This window comes from Mobula hypostoma, chromosome 4 (genome assembly GCF_963921235.1).
Source record: "Mobula hypostoma chromosome 4, sMobHyp1.1, whole genome shotgun sequence".
In the NCBI taxonomy this organism is placed as follows: Eukaryota; Metazoa; Chordata; class Chondrichthyes; order Myliobatiformes; family Myliobatidae; genus Mobula; species Mobula hypostoma.
In genome coordinates this window covers 121,991,376-122,012,482 of record NC_086100.1, presented here as the reverse complement: position 1 = coordinate 122,012,482, position 21,107 = coordinate 121,991,376, and the positions used below count along the sequence as shown (strand labels likewise).

The 21,107-nt window shown below is 38.0% G+C and overlaps 1 protein-coding gene across 3 annotated transcripts in view; it reads left to right on the top strand.

Moving 5' to 3' along the window:
• smad1 (SMAD family member 1) overlaps window positions 1-21,107 on the top strand; it is a 125,033-nt gene that overhangs the window by 98,907 nt on the left and 5,019 nt on the right. For all 3 annotated transcript variants that reach the window (XM_063046443.1, XM_063046445.1, XM_063046444.1), the window contains exons 5-6: window positions 1,582-1,803; window positions 4,650-4,906. In XM_063046443.1, the coding sequence (XP_062902513.1) occupies window positions 1,582-1,803; window positions 4,650-4,906 (479 nt within the window). The remainder of the gene's footprint in view (window positions 1-1,581; window positions 1,804-4,649; window positions 4,907-21,107) is intronic.

Below are 21,107 nucleotides of genomic sequence, written 5' to 3'. Positions count from 1 at the left end.
TGGAAAATTTGAGCCACATAGGGGCTATCTGTTTGTGTTTGTAGGTATATGCCAGTTGGTTTAAAATGATATTTTTCACTAAATACTTAGTATATCTTAATTTCATTCTGATATTAGGGATAAAGACCTTTTTCAGTGTAGAGCTGAGGTAAAAGAATTCCAGATTGCTACTATTTATCTCAATTGATAAAACATGAGAGCACTCTAATTAAGCTAGACTGAGGGATTATATCAGCTAGGGTTCTACTGTTGATTCAGCGATAGTGGGCAAGAACAAGAAATGAATTCCAGTTGAGCTTTATGGTAACTAATTTTTAAATGAAGTTTTAAAAAATGTATGGTCAGTTATAAATTCTTTATTTGTACTGAGCTAGAAAATTCATTGATTTGGTTACTCCGTCCCATGTAAGTTTACGTTGTTTTCTTTGGGATGAAGCCACCTTGGAAAGTCAGGCTCTTCAGCCCAACCAGTTCATGCCAACCAAGATTCCCATCTAAGCTAGTTCATTTAGCCCATAGCCCTGAGCCTTTCTATTCATGTACCTATCTGACATACCAGTCACTTCTCGAGCAGCTTATTCAATTTACTGATCAGAGTAGGTGAAAAAGTTGCCCTTCAGGTTCGTATTAAATCTCCCCCCTCTCACCTTAAACCTAAGCCTTGAAGTTCTTGATTCCCCAACCTTGAGAAAAGTATTGTGCACATTCCTAATGTCTATGCCCATCAATTTGTACATCTTTATAACATTACTTCTCATTCTCCTATGCTCCAATGGAAAATAAAAGTCCCTACCTGCTCAACTTCTCTCCATAACCCAGTCCCTCAAGTCCTGGCAATATCCTCGTAAATCTCCTCCACACTCTTTCCAGCTTATTAGCACCCTTCCTGTAGAAGTGTGACCCAAAATTGAAGACAATATTCCATATGTGGCGTCACCTACTGTTGTTTAAGGAAATGGAATGCCTACCCCTTGAATTGTATTCCCTGTTGTGACAGTAATGTTATAAGGAGGTTATGTGTGGAATTCCAAAATTGATCCAATGAAGTCAAGGCATATATGGCAATGTAAGTATGATAGGCAATTTTGAGATGTTTTAGTGGTCATTTTCTGCCAGGTTTTCTGGCAGGTAGAGAGCACGGGTAGGGGTACCATTGAATTAAGTTTTGTCCTTTACAGCCATTCAGTAGTTCACGCATCTCGTGGACACTGGGATAAATTATGAGAGTGAGTACAGCTAAGTGAAGTATGCTTAGATGTTGTGCCTCATGAATGGGTACAACTAAAGTGCCATTCGCTAATATTAAACATTCCGCTTGATTGGAATCTTGTAGATGGCAGAGAGGATTTCAAAGTTCCGTGAATGTCCTAATAGCTTTAAAATAGCTGGTCTAGTTAAAATTTGTAGACCTTGGTAACTTTCAAGAAGTTAGCGGGATGATAGGGACGACAGTGGTTCTGTTGATGCAATAGGTCAAGTTGGCTGGTATAGTATTGATGTTAAATTCTTTAATTTGTGGGAATTGGGCATTGCACGTGAGGCCATACATAAAAACATTAATGCAGATTTTCCTCCTTACAGATGTTCAACCAGTTGCTTATGAGGAACCAAAACACTGGTGCTCCATTGTCTATTATGAGCTAAATAATCGTGTGGGAGAAGCTTTCCAAGCCTCCTCTACCAGTGTCTTAGTTGATGGTTTTACTGATCCCTCGAATAACAAGAATAGATTTTGTCTCGGTCTTCTTTCCAATGTGAATCGTAACTCAACTATTGAGAACACCAGGAGACACATTGGCAAAGGTAATCATACACTCCCCATTTTATGGCAAAGTTTGGCAACTTGACTCTGAATTTGATGCATCAGATCAATTTTACGTCTCTTCTTTGGATTGAATGCTGCACTGTAAAGATAAAGTTGGAATTGTTGAAGATGCTATACTTTTAAAAAGAAAAGCAAATAATGCTTTGAGGGTATTCTGCTGATAAAGATCACTGCTAAAGCATTTTTCAGTTATTCATAATGATTAAAAGTTCTGGAGCACATTAAGGTTCAAAATGTTTGAAAGTGTATTCTGATCCCAGATAGAGACTGATAGTATAACACCTTTTACAGTTATCTAAAGCCCATTCTTAGATGTACTTCATAATCTTCAAATCCAAAATAAGTGTGACCATTTGATTTCCAAATTGAGGTTGGGGCGACCACTGAACTTTTTTTCCAAAAACAAAATCATGATGCCATCAAGATTTGAGGATATAACTATTTATTTCATTCTCTGTTCAGGCTTTTGGCTTCAAATTTTGTTTTAAGCAATGTGAAAATCTAAACAGTATGGGGTTCCTTCCTGGAGCAGCCCATACATAAGGTTCCAAAAGCCTTGAGTAAAATTGTATCTTAAACGAAAGGAGAAACTGGTTTCGTTCAGTAAGCATTCTGTTTTTTAAAAAAAATAGATTTCTATATCACTTTCAAGGCCTGTGCTCAACAAAAGTTTTTTCGCTATAAAATGTTAAATGCTGTTTAAAAAAAAATTAATTGCAATATTAAATAAGAATAGTGCTCAATCTGACCCATCATCTGTACCTGCAGTTGAGTCATTTGCTATCAAAGGAATTCATTCTTAAGTGTCCCTATAGAAAGGATTAATTTTTTAAAATTACCATGCAGTGAAATAAGTAAAGTTTAAGACTACATCTAACTTTTTCATATAAGCTGACTAGAAGCTGCGGATTCAGAAATGAGTTGCATTTGGCACATCAGTTCAGTACATTCTGGAGCTATTTGATGATAGCAAAGGCAGACGTAAAACAAGCTGCAGAGGAGAAGGTCAGATGTGCTCTAATAGTAAACAGTGGTGCAAGTTGAAGATGTTGAATTGCAGATGATCTGATGGCAGTTATATAAAAAGCGTAATGATTCTCTATAATTTTTGAATGCTCTAATGAAAAACACTTTAACATATAAGCTTTCAGTATACTTTGAAGTTCTCATTGTTAGATTTTTCTGGGCTTTCCATCATGTATAACCTTTCCTAGTACTACATTCCATGGATCTTGGTGTTCCTCAATACAAGCCTCTTACATACTTATTCCCTTTGCCTTGCCTATTGGGTGACCTTGTGGTCCTTTATCACTTTGGTTGGTTGTGCATTTATAAAAGTTGTTTTTTTCTGGATGAGGTGCTGCCAGGGAAAGAAAATGTAGAGCCTAAGTAAATCAGTCCAAGTCTGGTAAAAGTTTGACTGAACTCAATAACCATTATTTGTTAGTAATGGACTAAAATGAGGGCAAACTTCCATTTTTGGATGAAATAAAGGATGCAAATCAAACTCAAATTGTTGAGGATCCAAGTTGCAACCTAAAGTAAAACTGATTTTCTTCAGTCCCAGTGGTTGCTGATTGCCTTAAACATGGTGAATTCTTGAGCCATTAGCTGAAGAGCTGACATCAGATCTCACTGAGTACTGCCATTTCAATCACAAGAACCAAGTGCAGGTGTCTGTGCCACAGTGAGGATGGACGTTGGTAACATTTTGTACACTTTTGCCCAGCTCAGTCTCTTACCAGTTCCTTCCCATTCTAATCTCCACTCTTGACTATCAATCCCACCTGCCCCTTGTTAGCCCTCAGCCTTCCTATTACATAGCTTGCAGTAACAACATGCAGGAATGGTGGAAGAGTTTAAATTAGAGTGGCAGGCTGAAAATGGCCCTTGTGAGGGTAGTGTTTCACTTTTATATCTTTATTTGCCATTAATGTTTAAAATATTGTCGCTTTAATTTGTAATTGAAATAATTATGTGTACTAATAGCAAGTGGCTGATGTTCCTACCTGAAAAGCAGCCACAGCTGTGTGCTGTAATGCAGGCAGGTTACACAAAACGTTCACAAGATTTACACTGTTATCTGAGGATAATGTTGGCCAGGGAACTAAAATTGCCATGAAATTTTTTATCTCTACACTTGATTTAAATGGGAATTATTGGCCAGAAAAGAGCACATAAGCCAGACTAAGCCTTTATTGTAGAACCTTTTAGTGTTGCCTTTTGGAAATGCATAAGAGGGAATTGGGATATAGGTAACTGCCATATAATGAATTTTCACTTATTGGCAGAGAACGTTAAGGGTTTTTTTTTTAGTTTATTTAGTCAACTTTTAAGCCTAGTGCATGTGCCTACATTAAGCACTTTGGGCAAAGACCTTAAAGCAAGCATTGTTCCTACTAGCAAGCTAGTAGGGCTAAAATATGTTAAAACTGAGAGGAATAAAAGGGTGATCATCTGCTCCTTTCTAAATGGTACCATAGGATCTTTACTTCCACCATATTATTTGCAACACATGGCTTCTGAGATAATAGCATTTCCTTAAAATTATACTGATTGTCTCCAAGCATTGAACTGGATAATGTACTTTTATTAATGCTTGTATGTTCTGTGCCATATTTTGCCCATGTAATATTTTTGAATATATGAACGTTTGTATTTTGGAAGATGTGTTTCTGCATATTGCCATAGCTTAGAGGAGTATGAATGTATCATAAATTTTATTGAACATGTATCAAAGCATTTTGCAATCGCTGAAATATTTTTTATCAGACATAATTGGCAGTATTTTATAGAAAGCAAACTTGTATCTATTGGCTTTCAGGTGTTCATCTTTATTATGTTGGTGGAGAAGTCTATGCTGAATGCTTAAGCGACAGTAGTATTTTTGTACAAAGTCGAAACTGCAATTATCATCATGGATTCCATCCAACAACTGTCTGCAAGATCCCCAGTGGATGCAGTTTGAAGATCTTCAACAATCAAGAGTTTGCCCAGCTTTTGGCCCAGTCAGTAAACCATGGTTTTGAAGCGGTTTATGAACTAACTAAGATGTGCACCATACGAATGAGTTTTGTAAAGGTAATAAAATAATTCAATATAAAAGAAACATACATTGCTAGTTTTATAAGTAAAGGGGAAAATTAAATAAATAGAATGAGACGAGGCTGTGTTCACACTGGTATCTTTGCATTGTAGTTGTTAGTTCATGATGCTGAAGTGAAACTTCTTGGCCCAGGACGTTTTGGGTCATTGGGCTCAGCTCATTGAGTCGTGCTCTAGACTGAATGAACTGTTTGTAGAATAATACAGCATGAGTGCAGGCCCTTTGGCCTAACAAATCCATACCACCCATCTAGTCTCTGTTTCCTCAGTTCAGCCCATATCCCTCCAAGCTGTGCCCCTGCGTTGACCTGTCCAAAATGCTGTTTATATGCTATTATTGTACCTGCCTCAACTGCTTCTGGCCGGTTGTTTCTTATACTCACCATCCTCTACCTTTAAAATGTTGCCCTTCCAGGACCTTTTTCTTTTTAAATCTTTTTATTGAATTAGTACACAAAAGGTAAAACATATAGAAACTAATACACTTGCGATATAAATTTACAAGAGATATTAATACATTAAAAAAAAGTAGTACAAACAGTGCAGTTTAGTTATAAAATAACGAGGTAATATAATAGTATACTAATTTTCCATATATATCAATAAAGAGAAGAAAAAAAACCAGAAAAAGACCCCCAAAAAAAACCCACCGTGCAACTAACCTAAAAAGCAAAGCAAAGCAATGGGCTAACTAGGTATCAAGTAGACTTAAACAACTTAAGCAATCACGTCCTCAAACCCGACCTCCATTAAAAACAGTTAAAAACCAAAAAGGGAATGTAAATATGGTCAAAGAGAAAAAAACGTTACATTAAATGAAAATGTTGAATAAAAGATCTCCAGGTCTGTTCAAATTTAACTGAAGTATCATAAAGATTACTTCTGATTTTTTCCAAATTTAAACATAGTATTGTCTGAGAAAACCAAAAAAACGTGGTTGGGGCATTAATCTCCTTCCAATGTTGTAAAATACATCTTTTCGCCATTAAAGTTAGAAATGCAATCATTCTACGGGCTGAAGGGGAAAGATTACTGGAAGTTTTAGGTAATCCAAAGATAGCAGTAATAGGATGGGGAGAAATATCTGTATTCAATACCTTTGAGATTATATTAAAAATGTCTTTCCAAAAAGTTTCCAAAGTAGGACAGGACCAAAACATACGAGTTAAGGAAGCTATCTCCCCATGACATCTATCAGAAAGAGGGTTAATACGAGAATAAAAACGAGCTAATTTATCTTTAGACAAATGTGCTCTATGAACAACTTTAAATTGAATTAGGGAATGTTTGGAACAGATAGAGGAAGTATTGACTAGTTGTAAAATATGCGCCCAGTCATCCACCAAAATAGTAAAGCCCAATTCCTTTTCCCAATCGGACCTAATCTTGTCGAATGGAGCTATCCTAAGTTTCATGATAATATTATAAATAATAGCTGTTACACCTTTCTGACATGGGTTAAGGTTAATTATAGTATCTAAAATATATGTAGGGGGTAAAGCCGGAAAGGAAGAAAGTATGTTACTTAGGAAATTTCTAACTTGGAGATATCTAAAAAAAGATGTATTCTTGGTAAGTTATATTTGTTAGATAATTGTTCAAAAGACATAAGGGAGCTATCTAAAAATAAATTCAAAAACCATGATATACCATTGGTCTTCCAAATTTGAAAGGCACGGTCCGTGGAAGAGGGGGGAAAGAGTATGTTGCCAAAAACAGGAATCGCTAGCCCAAATTGATTAAGATCAAAAAATATTCGGAATTGAAACCAAATGCGTAAGGTATGTTTAACTATCGGGTTACAAACCTGTTTATGGTGTTTCAAATCGAAAGGAAGAGAAGAACCTAAAATGGAGCCAAGTGCATAACCTTGAGCAGACTGTAATTCCAGTACTACCCATTTAGGAATGGCTAGTGTATCTTGGTCAAGTAACCAAAATTTCATGTGTGAATATTAATTGCCCAATAATAGAATCTAAAATTAGGTAATGCCAAACCTCCATCTCTCTTAGCTTTCTGTAGATGTATTCTACCCAGTCTCGGGTTTTTATTTTGACAAGTAAATGAAGAAATTTTAGAGTCAACTTTGTCAAAAAAGGATTTTGGAACAAAAATCGGTATTGCCTGAAATATATATATATATAAAAGTTTTGGCAGAATAAACATCTTAACAGCATTAATACGACCAATCAAAGTTAAATAAAGTGGAGACCATTTAAATGAAAGTTGTGTAATGTGGTCAGTTAAGGGTAGGAAATTAGTCTTAAATAAATCCTTATGTTTACAGGTAATTTTAATCCCAAGATATGAAAAATGATTATTAACCAATTTAAATGGGAGGTTCTGATATAAGGGAACTTGCTTATTAATCAGGAAAAGTTCACTCTTATTGAGATTTAACTTATAACCTGAAAAAAGACTAAATTGTGATAATAAATCTAAAGCTGCAGGAATAGATTTTGGAGGATTAGAAATATATAAAAGTAAGTCATCAGCATAACGTGACACTTTATGAGACTTTAAACCACGAGTTATACCAATAATATTAGGAGATTCTCGAATAGCAATTGCAAGAGGTTCTAATGCAATATCAAATAATAAAGGACTGAGAGGACAACCTTGTCTGGTACCTCGAAAAAGAGGGAAAAAAGGTGAATTTCAAGAGTTAGTATGAACTGAGGCCATAGGAGAATGATATAACAATTTGATCCAGGATATAAATTTTGGGCTGAAATTAAACATTTCAAGCACCTTAAATAAGTAAGGCCATTCGACCCTGTCAAAGGCTTTTTCAGTGTCTAGGGAAATGACGCATTCAGGATCATTTTGTGATGGGGTATAGACAATGTTTAAAAGTGTACAAATATTGTAAAAAGAGTAATGATTTTTACTAAAACCCGTTTGGTCTCCGAGATAATATAAGGAAGTGCTTTTTCTAATCTGTTTGCTAATAATTTAGAAAAAATTTTAGAGTCAACATTTAACAAGGTTATTGGTCTATAAGATGCACATTGAGCGGGGTCTTTATCCTTCTTTAATATTAAAGAGATCGATACTCTATAAAAGGATTCAGGTAGTTTACCAAGTTTTAATGAGGCCTCCAGAACCCTGAATAGCCAAGGGATTAATGAGGATGCAAAAAATTTATAAAATTCCACGGTAAACCCGTCAGGACCAGGAGCTTTCCCCTGGTTCATAGAAAAAATGACATTCTTAATCTCATCAGTGGTAAAGGAAGTGTCTAACATAGAAGATATAGTGTGTAATATCTTAGGGAAATGTAGGTTATCTAAAAAGTCACACATATGTTTAGAATCTCGTGGAGACTGATTGATATAAGGAGGAATAAAAGTCAAAAAAGGATTGATTAATCTCAGCTTGATCAAATGTCAGTTGATCTTTTTGATTATAAATCTGATTAATTTGAAATTTAGTAGAGTTAGTCTTCAACTGATTAGCCAACAGTTTACCAACTTTGTCACTGTATATAAAATTCGCTGCTTGTTTTCATTAATTGATTTGCAATAGAGGACTAATAAACTGTGTTCCATTTGAAGTTCAGTTCTTTGTTTATACAACTTCTCAGAGGGAGCTGTAGCATATTTCTTATCAATTTTCTTAATCTTGTCCACAAGAACCAGCTCCTCCTCCTTCAACCTTTTTCTCAAAGCAGCAGAGTACGAGATGATCTGGCCACGAATATAAGCTTTAAAAGTATCCCAAAGGGGGTTCATGGATATATCCTCTGTACAGTTAATTGTAAAAAAGAGATCAATCTGTTCATTCATAAGGTTAACAAAATCCAAGTCCTGAAGCAACAGCGAATTAAAACGCCATTGTCTATTATTTTGTGTATTGGCCAATATTTTAATAGAAAGCTTAAGTGGAGCATGATCCGAAATGGTTACAGAGTCATATTCACATTTAACCACTGAAGAAATAAGATGAGAGTCAATAAAAAAAAAAATCAATTCTTGAATAGGAATGATGAACATGTGGAAAAAAAAGAGAAGTCTTTTTCCTGAGGATGCAAAAATCACCAAATGTCCGTCGACCCGGAATCTGAGAGAAATGAATTAATCAAGGTTGCGGATTTATTGGGTACAGTCCGTAAAGGAGCCGAACGGTCCAGTAATGGGGATAAACAAGTATTAAGATCTCCGCCCCAGAGTAGTGCAAACTCATTCAAATTCGGGAACAAATTAAATAATGATTTATAAAATTCCGGACAGTCCAGGTTAGGAGCATAGACGTTAACCAAAACTACCTTTTTATTAAAGAGTAAACCACTAACCAATAGAAATCTACCATTTGGATCAGAAATAATATCGTGTTGCACAAAAGTGATTGAGCGATCTATAAAATTAGAAACTCCTCGAATTTTGGTGTTGGAATTCGAATGAAAGTGTTGATCCTTCCAGATCTTAAAAAAAAACGTAATCTGTCCCCCCTCCGCACATGGGTCTCTTGTAAAAATAGAATATGTACTTTAAGTCTCCGGAATACTTTAAAGATTTTTTTCCTTTTTATTGGATGATTAAGTCCGTTAGTATTCCAAGAGACAAAATTACTGGTAGGCTCCATAATGCCTAAAGTCAACCCTCAAATGAAGGAGGTATTGACAATAGGTTCGACCCAAGAATCCGGAAAGGGAACAGAATAAACAAGATAACAAGAAAGAGAACGCGACAAATACTTGGATAATAAAGTAGCCCAAAAAGAAAGAAAAACTAAAAAGTGAAGCCCCACCCACCCCCCCCACCCCGTGACCCCAAAGCTAAATCTAAGATAGACTAGCCAGAAAGAAGCAAGCACTAGATCTACCCCCATGACTTCCGATAGACGCTCACTAAAAAATTGTATATATAAAAAGATCAGCTAAAGTTATAGAACAGTAAAGGAGTAAAAAAAAGTACACCGATTAAAACGAAAACTATATAATACAAAGAAAAAACAAGTACATATAAAGAAAACCGTTAACCTACAACAGACCATATTATTAAACAAGAAAATAAAATACCAGCATAGACTAGCCAAGAAAACTACAAAAGTACATTTGAAAACTACAAAGTTTAAGGCCTCCAGGGATGTGCGTAAAATGATGCTGTGGGAATGGCCACCCAGAATCCCCAGGGAAGAAGAAAGGCATGACGCAGTTAAAAAAAAGTTTGGCAACCATATTAATTAAACCGAAAAAAAAATTTCTGCCCTCATATAAAGCAAAAGAAAGAAATTAAACCCAACAGATTAACTGCCTCCGATCAAACAGAGATGATTTAATAGTGCGATTAGGATGTTGAAGGCAAACGTTGATCCAGGTAGCTCTGGGCTTCCGACGGAGAGTTGAAAAAACAGGAAGACCCATCAGACAATCGAATCCTCAAACGTGCAGGATAAAGCAACACTGGTTTTAAATCCATCTTGTAGAATTCGGACATCACAGATCTGTAACGGACATGTTGATCATGAACCTGTTTACTAAAATCCTCCACCAATCGAAAGCGGAGATCCGAGAAATCAATATAACCTTTAGGTCGAGCAAAGCAAAGCAGCTTCTCCTTGTCTTGAAAATAATGAAATCGTAAAATAACATGCCGAGGTTTATCTGACTTAGGCGAATATAATGGGACTCTGTGAGCCCTATCCAATAGTGGTGGTTGATCAGGAAATAAGGTGGGAAATGAATCTTTTAAAAGTTGAGAGAAAAACTTTATAGGGTCATCAGATTCAGCAGCTTCACAAAGACCAATAATCCTTATATTCTGACGTCGCATTCTGCATTCTAAATCAGAATTTTTAAAGGTCAGAAAGTCAAGTTTTTTCTTCATTGTGGTAATTGTTTCTTCAATTTTCCCCATCTTGAGTTCATTCTGTTGCGTGGATACTGGAGGTTAGATATAGCAGTCTGATGTTCCGTGATAGATGTTTTCACTTTATCAATTTCATCGATGATTTTCTGCAGTTTAGGTGAAATTTCCGCACAAATCAGATCCGATAAAGTTTGCATAGTTAGCGCTGGTTCAATCGGAGGAGGGGTCGGTAACTTTCGGTCTAACCGGAGGTTTGCCGTCTTTCCCGTTCTTAGACATAGCGGACCTTAAAAACATCCAAATATATAATAGCAATCCGCTGCAAGGTATTGTAAAAGTCGGTGCCTTAAAAGTTAGCTTAAATGTAGCTGATCATAGGATAAAGCTCAGAGGTAATGGAGCGAGTCAAGAGCACGACTTCACACCATGAGCTCTACCGGAAGTCTCCTCGACCTTTTTAAATCTTTCTTCTCTCATACTGAATCCTTAACCCTTGTTTTGCTTTCCACTACCCTGGGGAAAAGACTGTTGTCATCCACCTTAAATTTGCCCCCTATGATCTTATAAACCTCTATAAGGTCACCACCCATTCTCCTACATTCCAAGGAATAAAGAACTAGTCTGGCCAGCCTCTTCCTATAACTCAGGCTTTCTATACTTGCCAACTTATCTCATAAATATTTTCTGCACTCTTTCCAGTTTAAACATATCTTTTCTACAACAGGGTGTCCAAAGCTGTACATAGTTTTCAAATGTGGCATTCACCAGCAACTTGTACATCTGCAACATTATGTCCCAATTCACTTCCTCTCGTCATTGCCCTGATGAATGAAGGCCAGCATCCTAAACACCTTTTTCACCACGCTGTTTACTTCTAACATTGCTTTCAACAAGCTATGTGCTTATACTCCTAGTTCCTTATCTTCTATTACATTCCCTAGTGCCTACTATAGTATAGTTTTATGCTGGTTTGACTTTCCAAAATGCATTACCTCACACTTGTTTGTATTGGAATCCATTTGCCACTCCACCACCCACTTCCCTAACTGAAGTAATCTACAATAACTTTCTTCACTATCAACAACTCCTCCTAATTTTGTCATCTGCAAGCTTACTGATTAAACCTTTGTATTTGCCATCCATGTAAGACCATAAGATATAGGAGCAGAAGTAGGCCATTCAGCCCATCGAGTCTGCTCCGTCATTCAATCAAAGGCTGGTCCAATTTTTCCAGTCATCCCCAGTCCCCTGCCTTCTCCCCATACCCTTTGATGACTTGGCCTCCATAGCCTCTCGTGGCAACAAATTCCACAGATTTACCACTCTCTGACTAAACTAATTTCTCCGCATCTCTGTTCTAAATGGACGTCTTTCAATCCTGAAGTTGTGCCTTGTCGTAGACTCCCCTATCATGGGAAATAACTTTGCCATATCTAATCTGTTCAGGCCTTTTAACATTCGGAATGTTTCTATGAAATCCTCTCTCATTCTCCTGAACTCCAGAGAATACAACCCAGGAGCTGCCAGACATTCCTCATGTGGTAACCCTTTCATTCCTGGAATGATTCTCGTGAATCTTCTCTGAACCCTCTCCAATGTCAGTATATCCTTTCTAAAATAAGGATCCCAAAACTGCACATAATACTCCGTGTGATCTCACAAGTGCCTTATAGAGCCTCAACATCACATCCCTGCTCTTATATTCTGTACCTCCAGAAATGAATACTAACATTGCATTCACCTTCACCACCACCAACTCAACCTGGAGGTTAACCTTTAGGGTATCCTGCACAAGGACTCCCAAGTCCCTTTGCATCTCTGCATATTGAATTCTCTCCCCATCTAAATAATAGTCTGCCCATTTATTTCCTCCACCAAAATGCATGACCATACACTTTCCAACATGGTATTTCATTTGCCACTTCTTTGCCCATTCCCCTAAATTATCTGAGTCTCTGTGCAGGCTCTCTGTTTCCTCAACACTACCTGCTCCTCCACCTATCTTTGTATCATCAGCAAATTTAGCCACAAATCCATTAAACCCATAGTCCAAATCATTGACATACATTGTAAAAAGCAGCAGTCCCAACACCGACCCCTGTGGAACTCCTGTAGTAACTGGCAGCCAGCCAGAATAGGATCCCTTTATTCCCACTCTCTTGTTTTCTACCAATCAGCCAATGCTCCACCCATGCTAGTAGCTTCCCTGTAATTCCATGGGCTCTTATCTTGCTAAGCAGCCTCATGTGCAGCACCTTGTCAAAGGCCTTCTGAAAATCCAAGTACACCACATCTACTACATCTCCTTTGTCTACCTTGCTTGTAATTTCCTCAAAAAATTGCAGTAGGTTTGTCAGGAAGGATTTTCCTTTCAGGAAACCATGCTGGCTTAGGCCTATCTTGTCATGTGTCTCCAGGTACTCTGTAATCTCATCCTTAACCATTGATTCCAACAACTTCCCAACCACTCTTGTCAGGCTAACAGGTCTGTAGTTTCCTTTCTGCTGCCTCGCACCCTTCTCAAATAGCGGAGTAACATTGCAATTTTCCAATCATCCGCTACAATGCCAGAATTTATCGATTCCTGAAAGGTAGTTGTTAATGCCTCCGCAGTCTCTCCAGCTACTTCCTTCAGAACCCGAGGGTGCATTCCATCAGGTCCAGGAGATTTATCCACCCTCAGACCATTAAGCTTCCTGAGTACCTTCTCAGTCGTAATTTTCACTGCATAAACTTCACTTCCCTGACACTCTTGAATGTCCGGTATAGTGCAGATGTCTTCCACTGTGAAGACCGATGCAAAATACGCATTCAGTTCCTCTGCCATCTCTGTATCTCTCATTGCCATATCTCCAGAATCATTTTCTATTGGTCCTATATCTACCCTTGACTCCTTTTTACCCTTCGTATAGTTACAAAAGCTTTTAGTATCTTCTTTAATATTAGTCACTGGCTTCCTATCATAATTCATCTTTTCCTTCCTAATGCCCTTCTTAGTTTCCTTCTGCAAGTTTTGAAAAGCTTCCCAATCCTTTATCTTCCCACTAGTTCTGGCTTCCTTGTGTGCCCTCGCTTTTACTTTGGCTCTGACTTCACTTGTCAGCCATGGTAGTGTCCTTTTTCCATTCAAAAATTTCTTCTTATTTGGAATGTATCTGTCTTGCAGTTCCCTCATTTTTTGCAGAAGCACCAGCCATTGTTGCTCTGCTGTCCTTCCTGCTAATGTCCCTTTCCAGTCAACTTTAGCCAGTTCCCGTCTCATGCCATTGTAATTTCCTTTACTACACCGAAATATAATTTAGATAGTTAACAAAGATTCCAATGCTGATAACTGTGGCACACTACTAGTCACTAGCCTCCATTCTGAGAAATAACCACAACCGGTACCCTGTGCTTCCTACCTCTCCTTAGATTCCATGGGACTTAACATTCCAGAACAGCCTATACCATACAGGACCTTGCCAAGGGCTAAAGTCCAAATAGATGACATCCACTGCCTTATTCTGTTCTACTTTTTGGTTACCTCTTCAAATAACTCAAAGATTCATCAAGCACAGCTTCCCATGCACGTAGTCATACTAACTCCTTAATTTTTGCAAATGCTAGCAGATCCTGTTCCTCAGAATTCCCTCCAGTAACTTCCCCATTGCTGATGTCAAACTCAGCAATTGTAGTTCTATGGCTAGCTCTTGCTACCCATACAGCAATAGTAGCTACCTTCCAGCCTTCAGGAACTTAGACAGTGACTAATGATGAAGCAAGTATCTCCTAACAGCCTCTGCAGTTTCTCCGTGGTCTCCCACAAAATCCAGTAACACATTTGGTTAGATCCTGAAGATTTTTCCAACTTAATGTGCTGTAAAACTGCAAATACCTCCTTCCTGGTAATACAAATGTCCTTCAAAACATCCCCACTTGTTTCTTTTACCTATTGTTACTCTCCTCAATAAGCAGAAGGGATATATTAAAAATCCCACCCTTCTCCTCTTTACTGATCTATACGGGGACTTGCTCTCTCCCAAGCCACCCTTTTACTCTTAATGTAGCTATAGAATCTCTGGGGTTTGTCCTTAACCTTACATGTCAGAGCGATCTTTTTGTAGTCTTACCTGAGAGATTCATCTTTAAGATCCTTAATCCTTTTATAGTAATCAAGAGATTCACTCGTCCCCAACCACCTAAACCCGATGTATGTTTTCTCCCATTTTCTTCACCAGAGCTTCAATATCCCCTGTCAACCAAAGTTCCCTAAGTTTGTCACCCTTACAGAAACAGCTGCTCCTGGACACTTGATATCACACTCTAAAAGCCATTTGTTCCATTCATTTGGAAAAGGTTCACCCAATCAACCTCTGTTAGGTCTTATCTGATTTCCCTAAAATTAGCCCTGCTTCAGTTTTAGACCCTAACCTTTTCCATCACTAATAGAATTATGGTCATCAGAGTCAAAGTGCTCCCTGACTATCACTTCAGTTATCTGCCCTGCCCAAGAGGTCTGGTATTGTACCCTCCAGAGTAGGGCCCTAAATATTGTTGGCTCAGGAAACATTCCGGGACATGTATCGTAAATTCCACCTCATACATGCCCTTAACACTTTAGATAGTCCAGTTAAAACTGGGGAAATGAAAATATCCCACTAATATAACCCTATCATTTTTACAAATATGAGCAATTTCTCTACAAACCTCATATTTTGCTGACTATTGGGGTGTCTATAATTCAGCCCCACTAGGGTGACCCTCCCTTTGTTGTTTCTAAGTTCTACTCATATGATTTCACTGGATGTTCTCTCAACAATGCCATTTCTAAGTACTAATGATAGGTCATCCCTATCAAAAAGGTAGTAATCCCATTTTACCTGTATTTCACAAGCCTGTAGCATCTGTATCCTAGAATATTGAGTTGCCAGTACTGCCTTTCTCTCAGCCATGTTTCTGTTATGGCTATAACATCCCAGTCCTGAGAATCAATCCATGTTCTGAGTTTGTCCACCTTACCTGTTAAACTTTGAGCATTGAAATAAAATACACTTTAACTGATTATTCCTTTCCCTGCCTTTACTGCGACTCTGGCTATCCTGATTACACTTTGTTTTTTTGAATTCTATGGGTTATAGCACGGAAGTTATAAAATTCATTCAGCCATTTCAGCATTAGTAAGATATTTGTCTCCCCAAGTCTGCAAAATGAATGCTGTTGTAACCTCATGAACCTTTGCTGCACTTCTTCCCTTCTGGGTTTGCCTCTTAGAGCTTTATACAACTGTAGCAAACTTGTAGAAGTTAATACGGGTTGAGTATCCCTTATCTGAAATGCTTTGGGCCAGAAGTGTTTCGGATTTTGGTAAAATATAATGAAATAGCATGGGATCACCATCATTTCCAGTAAGCTGTATTTTGACTTGCACACATTAACTTAACAGTAAAAATTATTACATACCATCAACATAATGAAAATATAATGCTTGCAGGGTAACAAAAGCAGCATGGCAGCATTGAGAGAATACCTGAATGAGCTGTGAAAAACAACAAACAACAGCAGGCTTTCAGTCTCCACCTACAATGCCATGTTTTGATTAAAAAGGTTACAATTCATTGTATATGTTTTTTTTTAGGTTTTATGTAAGCTATAAAAACAACCAGCATTGTAGACTTGTTCTGATAGATTTTCATCCACAACAATCTTCACCAATTCATCAATGAATTTCTCTGCTGCTTCGTGATCAGCAGATGCTTTATCTTTAAAAATTTTTAAATCTATAAAAATTAATGCCTTACCTTTTCTTAATTTTCTACAACCAGCCTGCTACATTGTATATTCACAGTTACCTTCAATTTTCAGTTTGTCATGGTAGATTTTTGCTTGTTTCTCAGCATACTCTTAAGAGGCATATGTTCACTCTGATGCTGATGAATTCACTCTTTCAACACGCGATCGAGATCTTCATTTCTTGCTTTATGCAGTTATTTTCTATTTTTCATTTAACTTCTGTTCATTACATATGAGAAGTCACTTCTCAGGAGTGTCTGTAGTGCACAGAGATCTGTACCTTGGGAACCTTCCCAGCACCTTGTGCAATTTTCCATTTGTGATGTCATGCAGGTGCTCAAAAAGCTTCAGGTTTCAGAGGTTTCCAGATTTTTGAATTGCACCCTGTAGTTCATTAGTTTTCTAAAAATTTGTGCCATTTTCCCATTTTAGTGACCTTTCTATGGCAAATTTCTGGATTCACTCTATCTCTAGCTTTTCACTATTTAAAATATCTATCTTTTCAGTCCAAGATTGATAATTTCATACCTATTAATGGTTGTCTACCAATTTTTTCTCTACTCATTTATATATCAATATCTCATTTTAATGCTAAGTTCTTATCTATACTCTTCTGTATCATTTAGCAAACTCAGACAAAGGGCTTTGTTATGCTAGCTAATTCATTAATTACAGTAATTAATGGTAATAGTATATTATCCTTGTTGGATATTACTCCTTCTGATCAACTTTCAACTTTCTGTCTCGGCTTCCTAACCAATCCTCTAGCTTAACAATTTGCCTTACATTTTTAGCTTTAATTTAAGACAGCAGAGAATACAATTCTTTTCCATCTTTTGAATGTCTTCTGTAAGTCAATATATAACAAAATACCCAAAATGATGTGTAATCTTGCTAAGACTGCAGAAGGCTGCACATGCTAGATTGATCACTTGGTTTTATTCTTTACATAAAATTAGTTGTTAGGTACCTTTTTAGCACTTGAATAATTTAACATTCAGAACGTGTTTCATTTGAGGCAAGGTTCGTTCTTTTTTTCTCCAATCTCTTTCTCTTTCTCTTCTCATCTCCCTCCAACATCTTGGTTACGTTCTTGGCATTCTGTAAAGTGCTGTTTTACCCCAAAGGAACACTGGGGTAAACCAAAGTATTGGTATCTTATACATTATTTTATATGCAGGAGGAACTAACATTCGTATTCTCATTTACATTCCTTATCCTACTATTGGTTGTATGTGCCCAATGGGTTACTTGTTTTGAGTTTAGAATCAGCAGATGGAACGCAGAATAGTTCAGCACACGAACAGGCTCTTTGGCTGCATTGTTTTCCCCAGATACAATACTGAATTAAGCTAATTCTTTTCTGCCTGTGCATGATCCATATCACTCCATTCTGTACTGTATATTCAAGGATGTTGTCAGGACTAGAAAGCCTGAATTATAAGGAGAGGTTGGCCTGGCTAGGTTTTTATTCTTTGGAACATTAAAGAATGAAGAGTGACCTTATAGAAGTGTTTAAAATTGAGAGGCATAGATAACGTGGATAATAACAGCTTTTTCCCCAGGGTAGGAGAGTCCAGGACTAGAGGGCAAAGGTTTAGAGTGAGAAGGGAAAGATTTAAAAGGGACCCAAGGGACAATTTTTCCACTCAGGGTGGCAAGTCTATGAAATGAGCTGCCAGAGAAAGTGCTTGAGACTGGTAAAATAGTGTTATTTAAGAAGTACTTGGATAGGTACATGGAGAGGTATAGGAAAGGTACATTCCTGTTAGGAGGAAGGACGGGGATAGAAAGATAAGAGAATCATTTGTAGAAATGACGGATGGAGTTTAACCCAAATAAGTGTGAGATATTGCACCTCGGTAGGGCAATTGCAAAGAGACAGTACACTGTTAAGGGCAAGATGTTTAACAGTGTTGCTGAGCAGAGAGATCTTGGGATCCAAGCTCATAGCTCCTTGAAAGTGACTACAGAGGTCATTGAGGGAGTTGAGAAGGCTTATGGAATGCTTGCTTTTATTAGTCAAGGCATTGGCTTCAAAAGTCAGGAGGTTATGTTGCAACTTTTATATAAAAAAAACTCTGGTTGGGCCATATCTGGAGTATTGCATACATTTCTAGTCACCCCACTATAGGAAGGATATTGAAGCTTTAGAGAAGGTGCATCCTGGTAAGAGGTTTACCAGGGTGCTGCCTGGTTTAGAGGCCATGCGCTATCATGAGAGGCTGGATAAACTTGGGTTTTCTTCTCTGGAATGTCGGAGGCTGAGGGGAGATCTGATAGAGGTTTACAAGATTATGAGAGGTGTAAATAGAGTGGACAGAGAGTATCTGTTTCCTAGAGTTGAAATGTCTAATACCAGAGGAGTGGGGTAGGTTCAAGGGGGATGTGCAGGGTAAGTCATGGATGCCTGCACTGTTATGTTTTAAGAGATGTTTGCATAGGCACATGGATATAAGGAAGATGAAGGGATATGGATGTGGTGTAGGTAGGAGGAATTAGTATTTGGGTGTTTCTAATGTGCTTTTTAGCTGGTTTGGGACAACATTGTGGGCTGAATAGCCTGTTCCTGTGCTGTATGTTCTATGGAGGGTGGGGCTTAGCAAGATATGGGCCAAATACAGGAACTAGGGACCACCTGGATGGTCAATGCGCTCAGCGTGGATGGTTGGGGTGAAGGGCTTGTATCTGTACCATTTTGCCCTGAGTCTGTATTCATGTGTCTGTCTAACAACTTAACACCACTATTGTGTCTCCTTCCACCACCCCCCTCAGCAAACTGCTCCAAACACTGACCACTCCGAGTATAAAAAAAAACTTGGCCCACACATCTTCATTAAAATTTCCCCCTCTCACCTTAAATGCATGTACTAAAACCTTAACATTTCTACTCTGGGTGGTGGGGGATATTTCTGATTACCTTTCCTGTTATTGCTTATCTTATAAACTTCTATCCAGTCTCCCCTTGGCCTGCTGTCCAGAGAAAACTCAAGTTTGTCCAACCTTTCTTTACAGTTATATCCTCCAGTACAAGACAGCATTCTGGTAAACCTCTCCTGCACCCTTTCCAAAGCTTCCACATCTTTCCTGTCATGGGGAGACGAGAATTGCAGAACAGTCCTTCAAGTACAGCCTAACTAAAGTTTTATATAACTGCAACATAATTTCCTGACTCTTATACTTTCAGTGATCTACGGACTTGGCCCCCAAGATCCCACTATACATCAGTGTTATTGGGAGTCCTATCATTTACTGTATACTTTCCCCTTAAATTAAGCTTTCCAAAGTATACACCTCACACTTGATGGGATTAAATTCCATCTATCATTTCTCTGTCTATATCCCCTTCAAACTGAAATAGAAGGAAGGCATTTAAGGCCAGAATCAGGTTTACTGTCACTGGCATATGTCGTGAAATTTGTTGACTTTGCAGCGGCAGCGCAATGCATACATAATAATAGAGGGAAAAACTGAATTACAGTAAATATATGTTTAGTTAAATTGAAAATGGTGCAAAACAGAAATAATTTCAAAAGTGAGGTTTTGTTCATTGGTTCAATGTCCATTCAGAAATCAGCAGAGGGGAAGAAGCTGTTCCTGAATCGTTCAGTGTATGCCTTCACACTTCTGTACCTCCTTCCTGATGGTAGCAGTGAGAACAAGGCATGACCTGGGTGATGAGGGTCCTTAATGATGGATGCAGCCTTTTTGAGACATCGATCTTTGAAGGTGCCCTAGACCCTACAGAGGCTAGTTCTCATGATGGAGCTGACTTAAGTTTTCAACTCTCTGCAGCTTACTTCAATCCTTTGCAGTAGCCCTCCCCATTACCAGACCATGATGCGGCTAGTTAGAATGCTTTCCACCTTACATCTGTAGAAATTTTCGAGTGTTTTTGGGTCACATACCCAAATCTCCTTTAACTCCTAATAAAATATAGCTGCTGTCATATCTTCTTTGTAGCTGCATCAATATGTTGGATCCAGGTTAGATCTTCATAGATATTGACACCCAAGTATTTGAAATTGGTCACTCTTTCTACTTCTAATCCCTCTATGGGGACCCGTGTGCGTTCTCTCATCTTACCCTTTCTGAAGTCCACAATCAGTTCTGTGGTTTACTGACGTTGAGTGCAAGGTTGTTGCTATGACACCACTCAACTGATATATCGCACTCTTTTACACCCTCTTATCACTGTCTGAAATTCTGTCAACAGTGGTTGTATCATTAGCAGATTTATAGATGGTACTTGAACTGTGCCTAGCCACACAGTCGTGTGTGTAGAGAGAGTAGAGCAGTGGGCTAAGCACACGTCTTTGAGATGCAACAGTGTTGATTGTCAGTGAGGTGTAGATGTAGTCTCTGATCCGCACAGATTGTGGTCTACCAGTTAGGAAGTCGAGGACCCAGTTACAGAGGCCCAGGTTCTGGAACTTTTCAATCAGAACTGTAGGAATGATTGTATTAAATAATTCTGAAGCATCCTATGCTAAAAAGACAAGAAACCAAGCTTATCCAATTTATTTTGCAATGTTGGGAATTCTCAGTCCTAGCAGTAGCTACATAAAGCAAAGTTGCTGGTGAACGCAGCAGGCCAG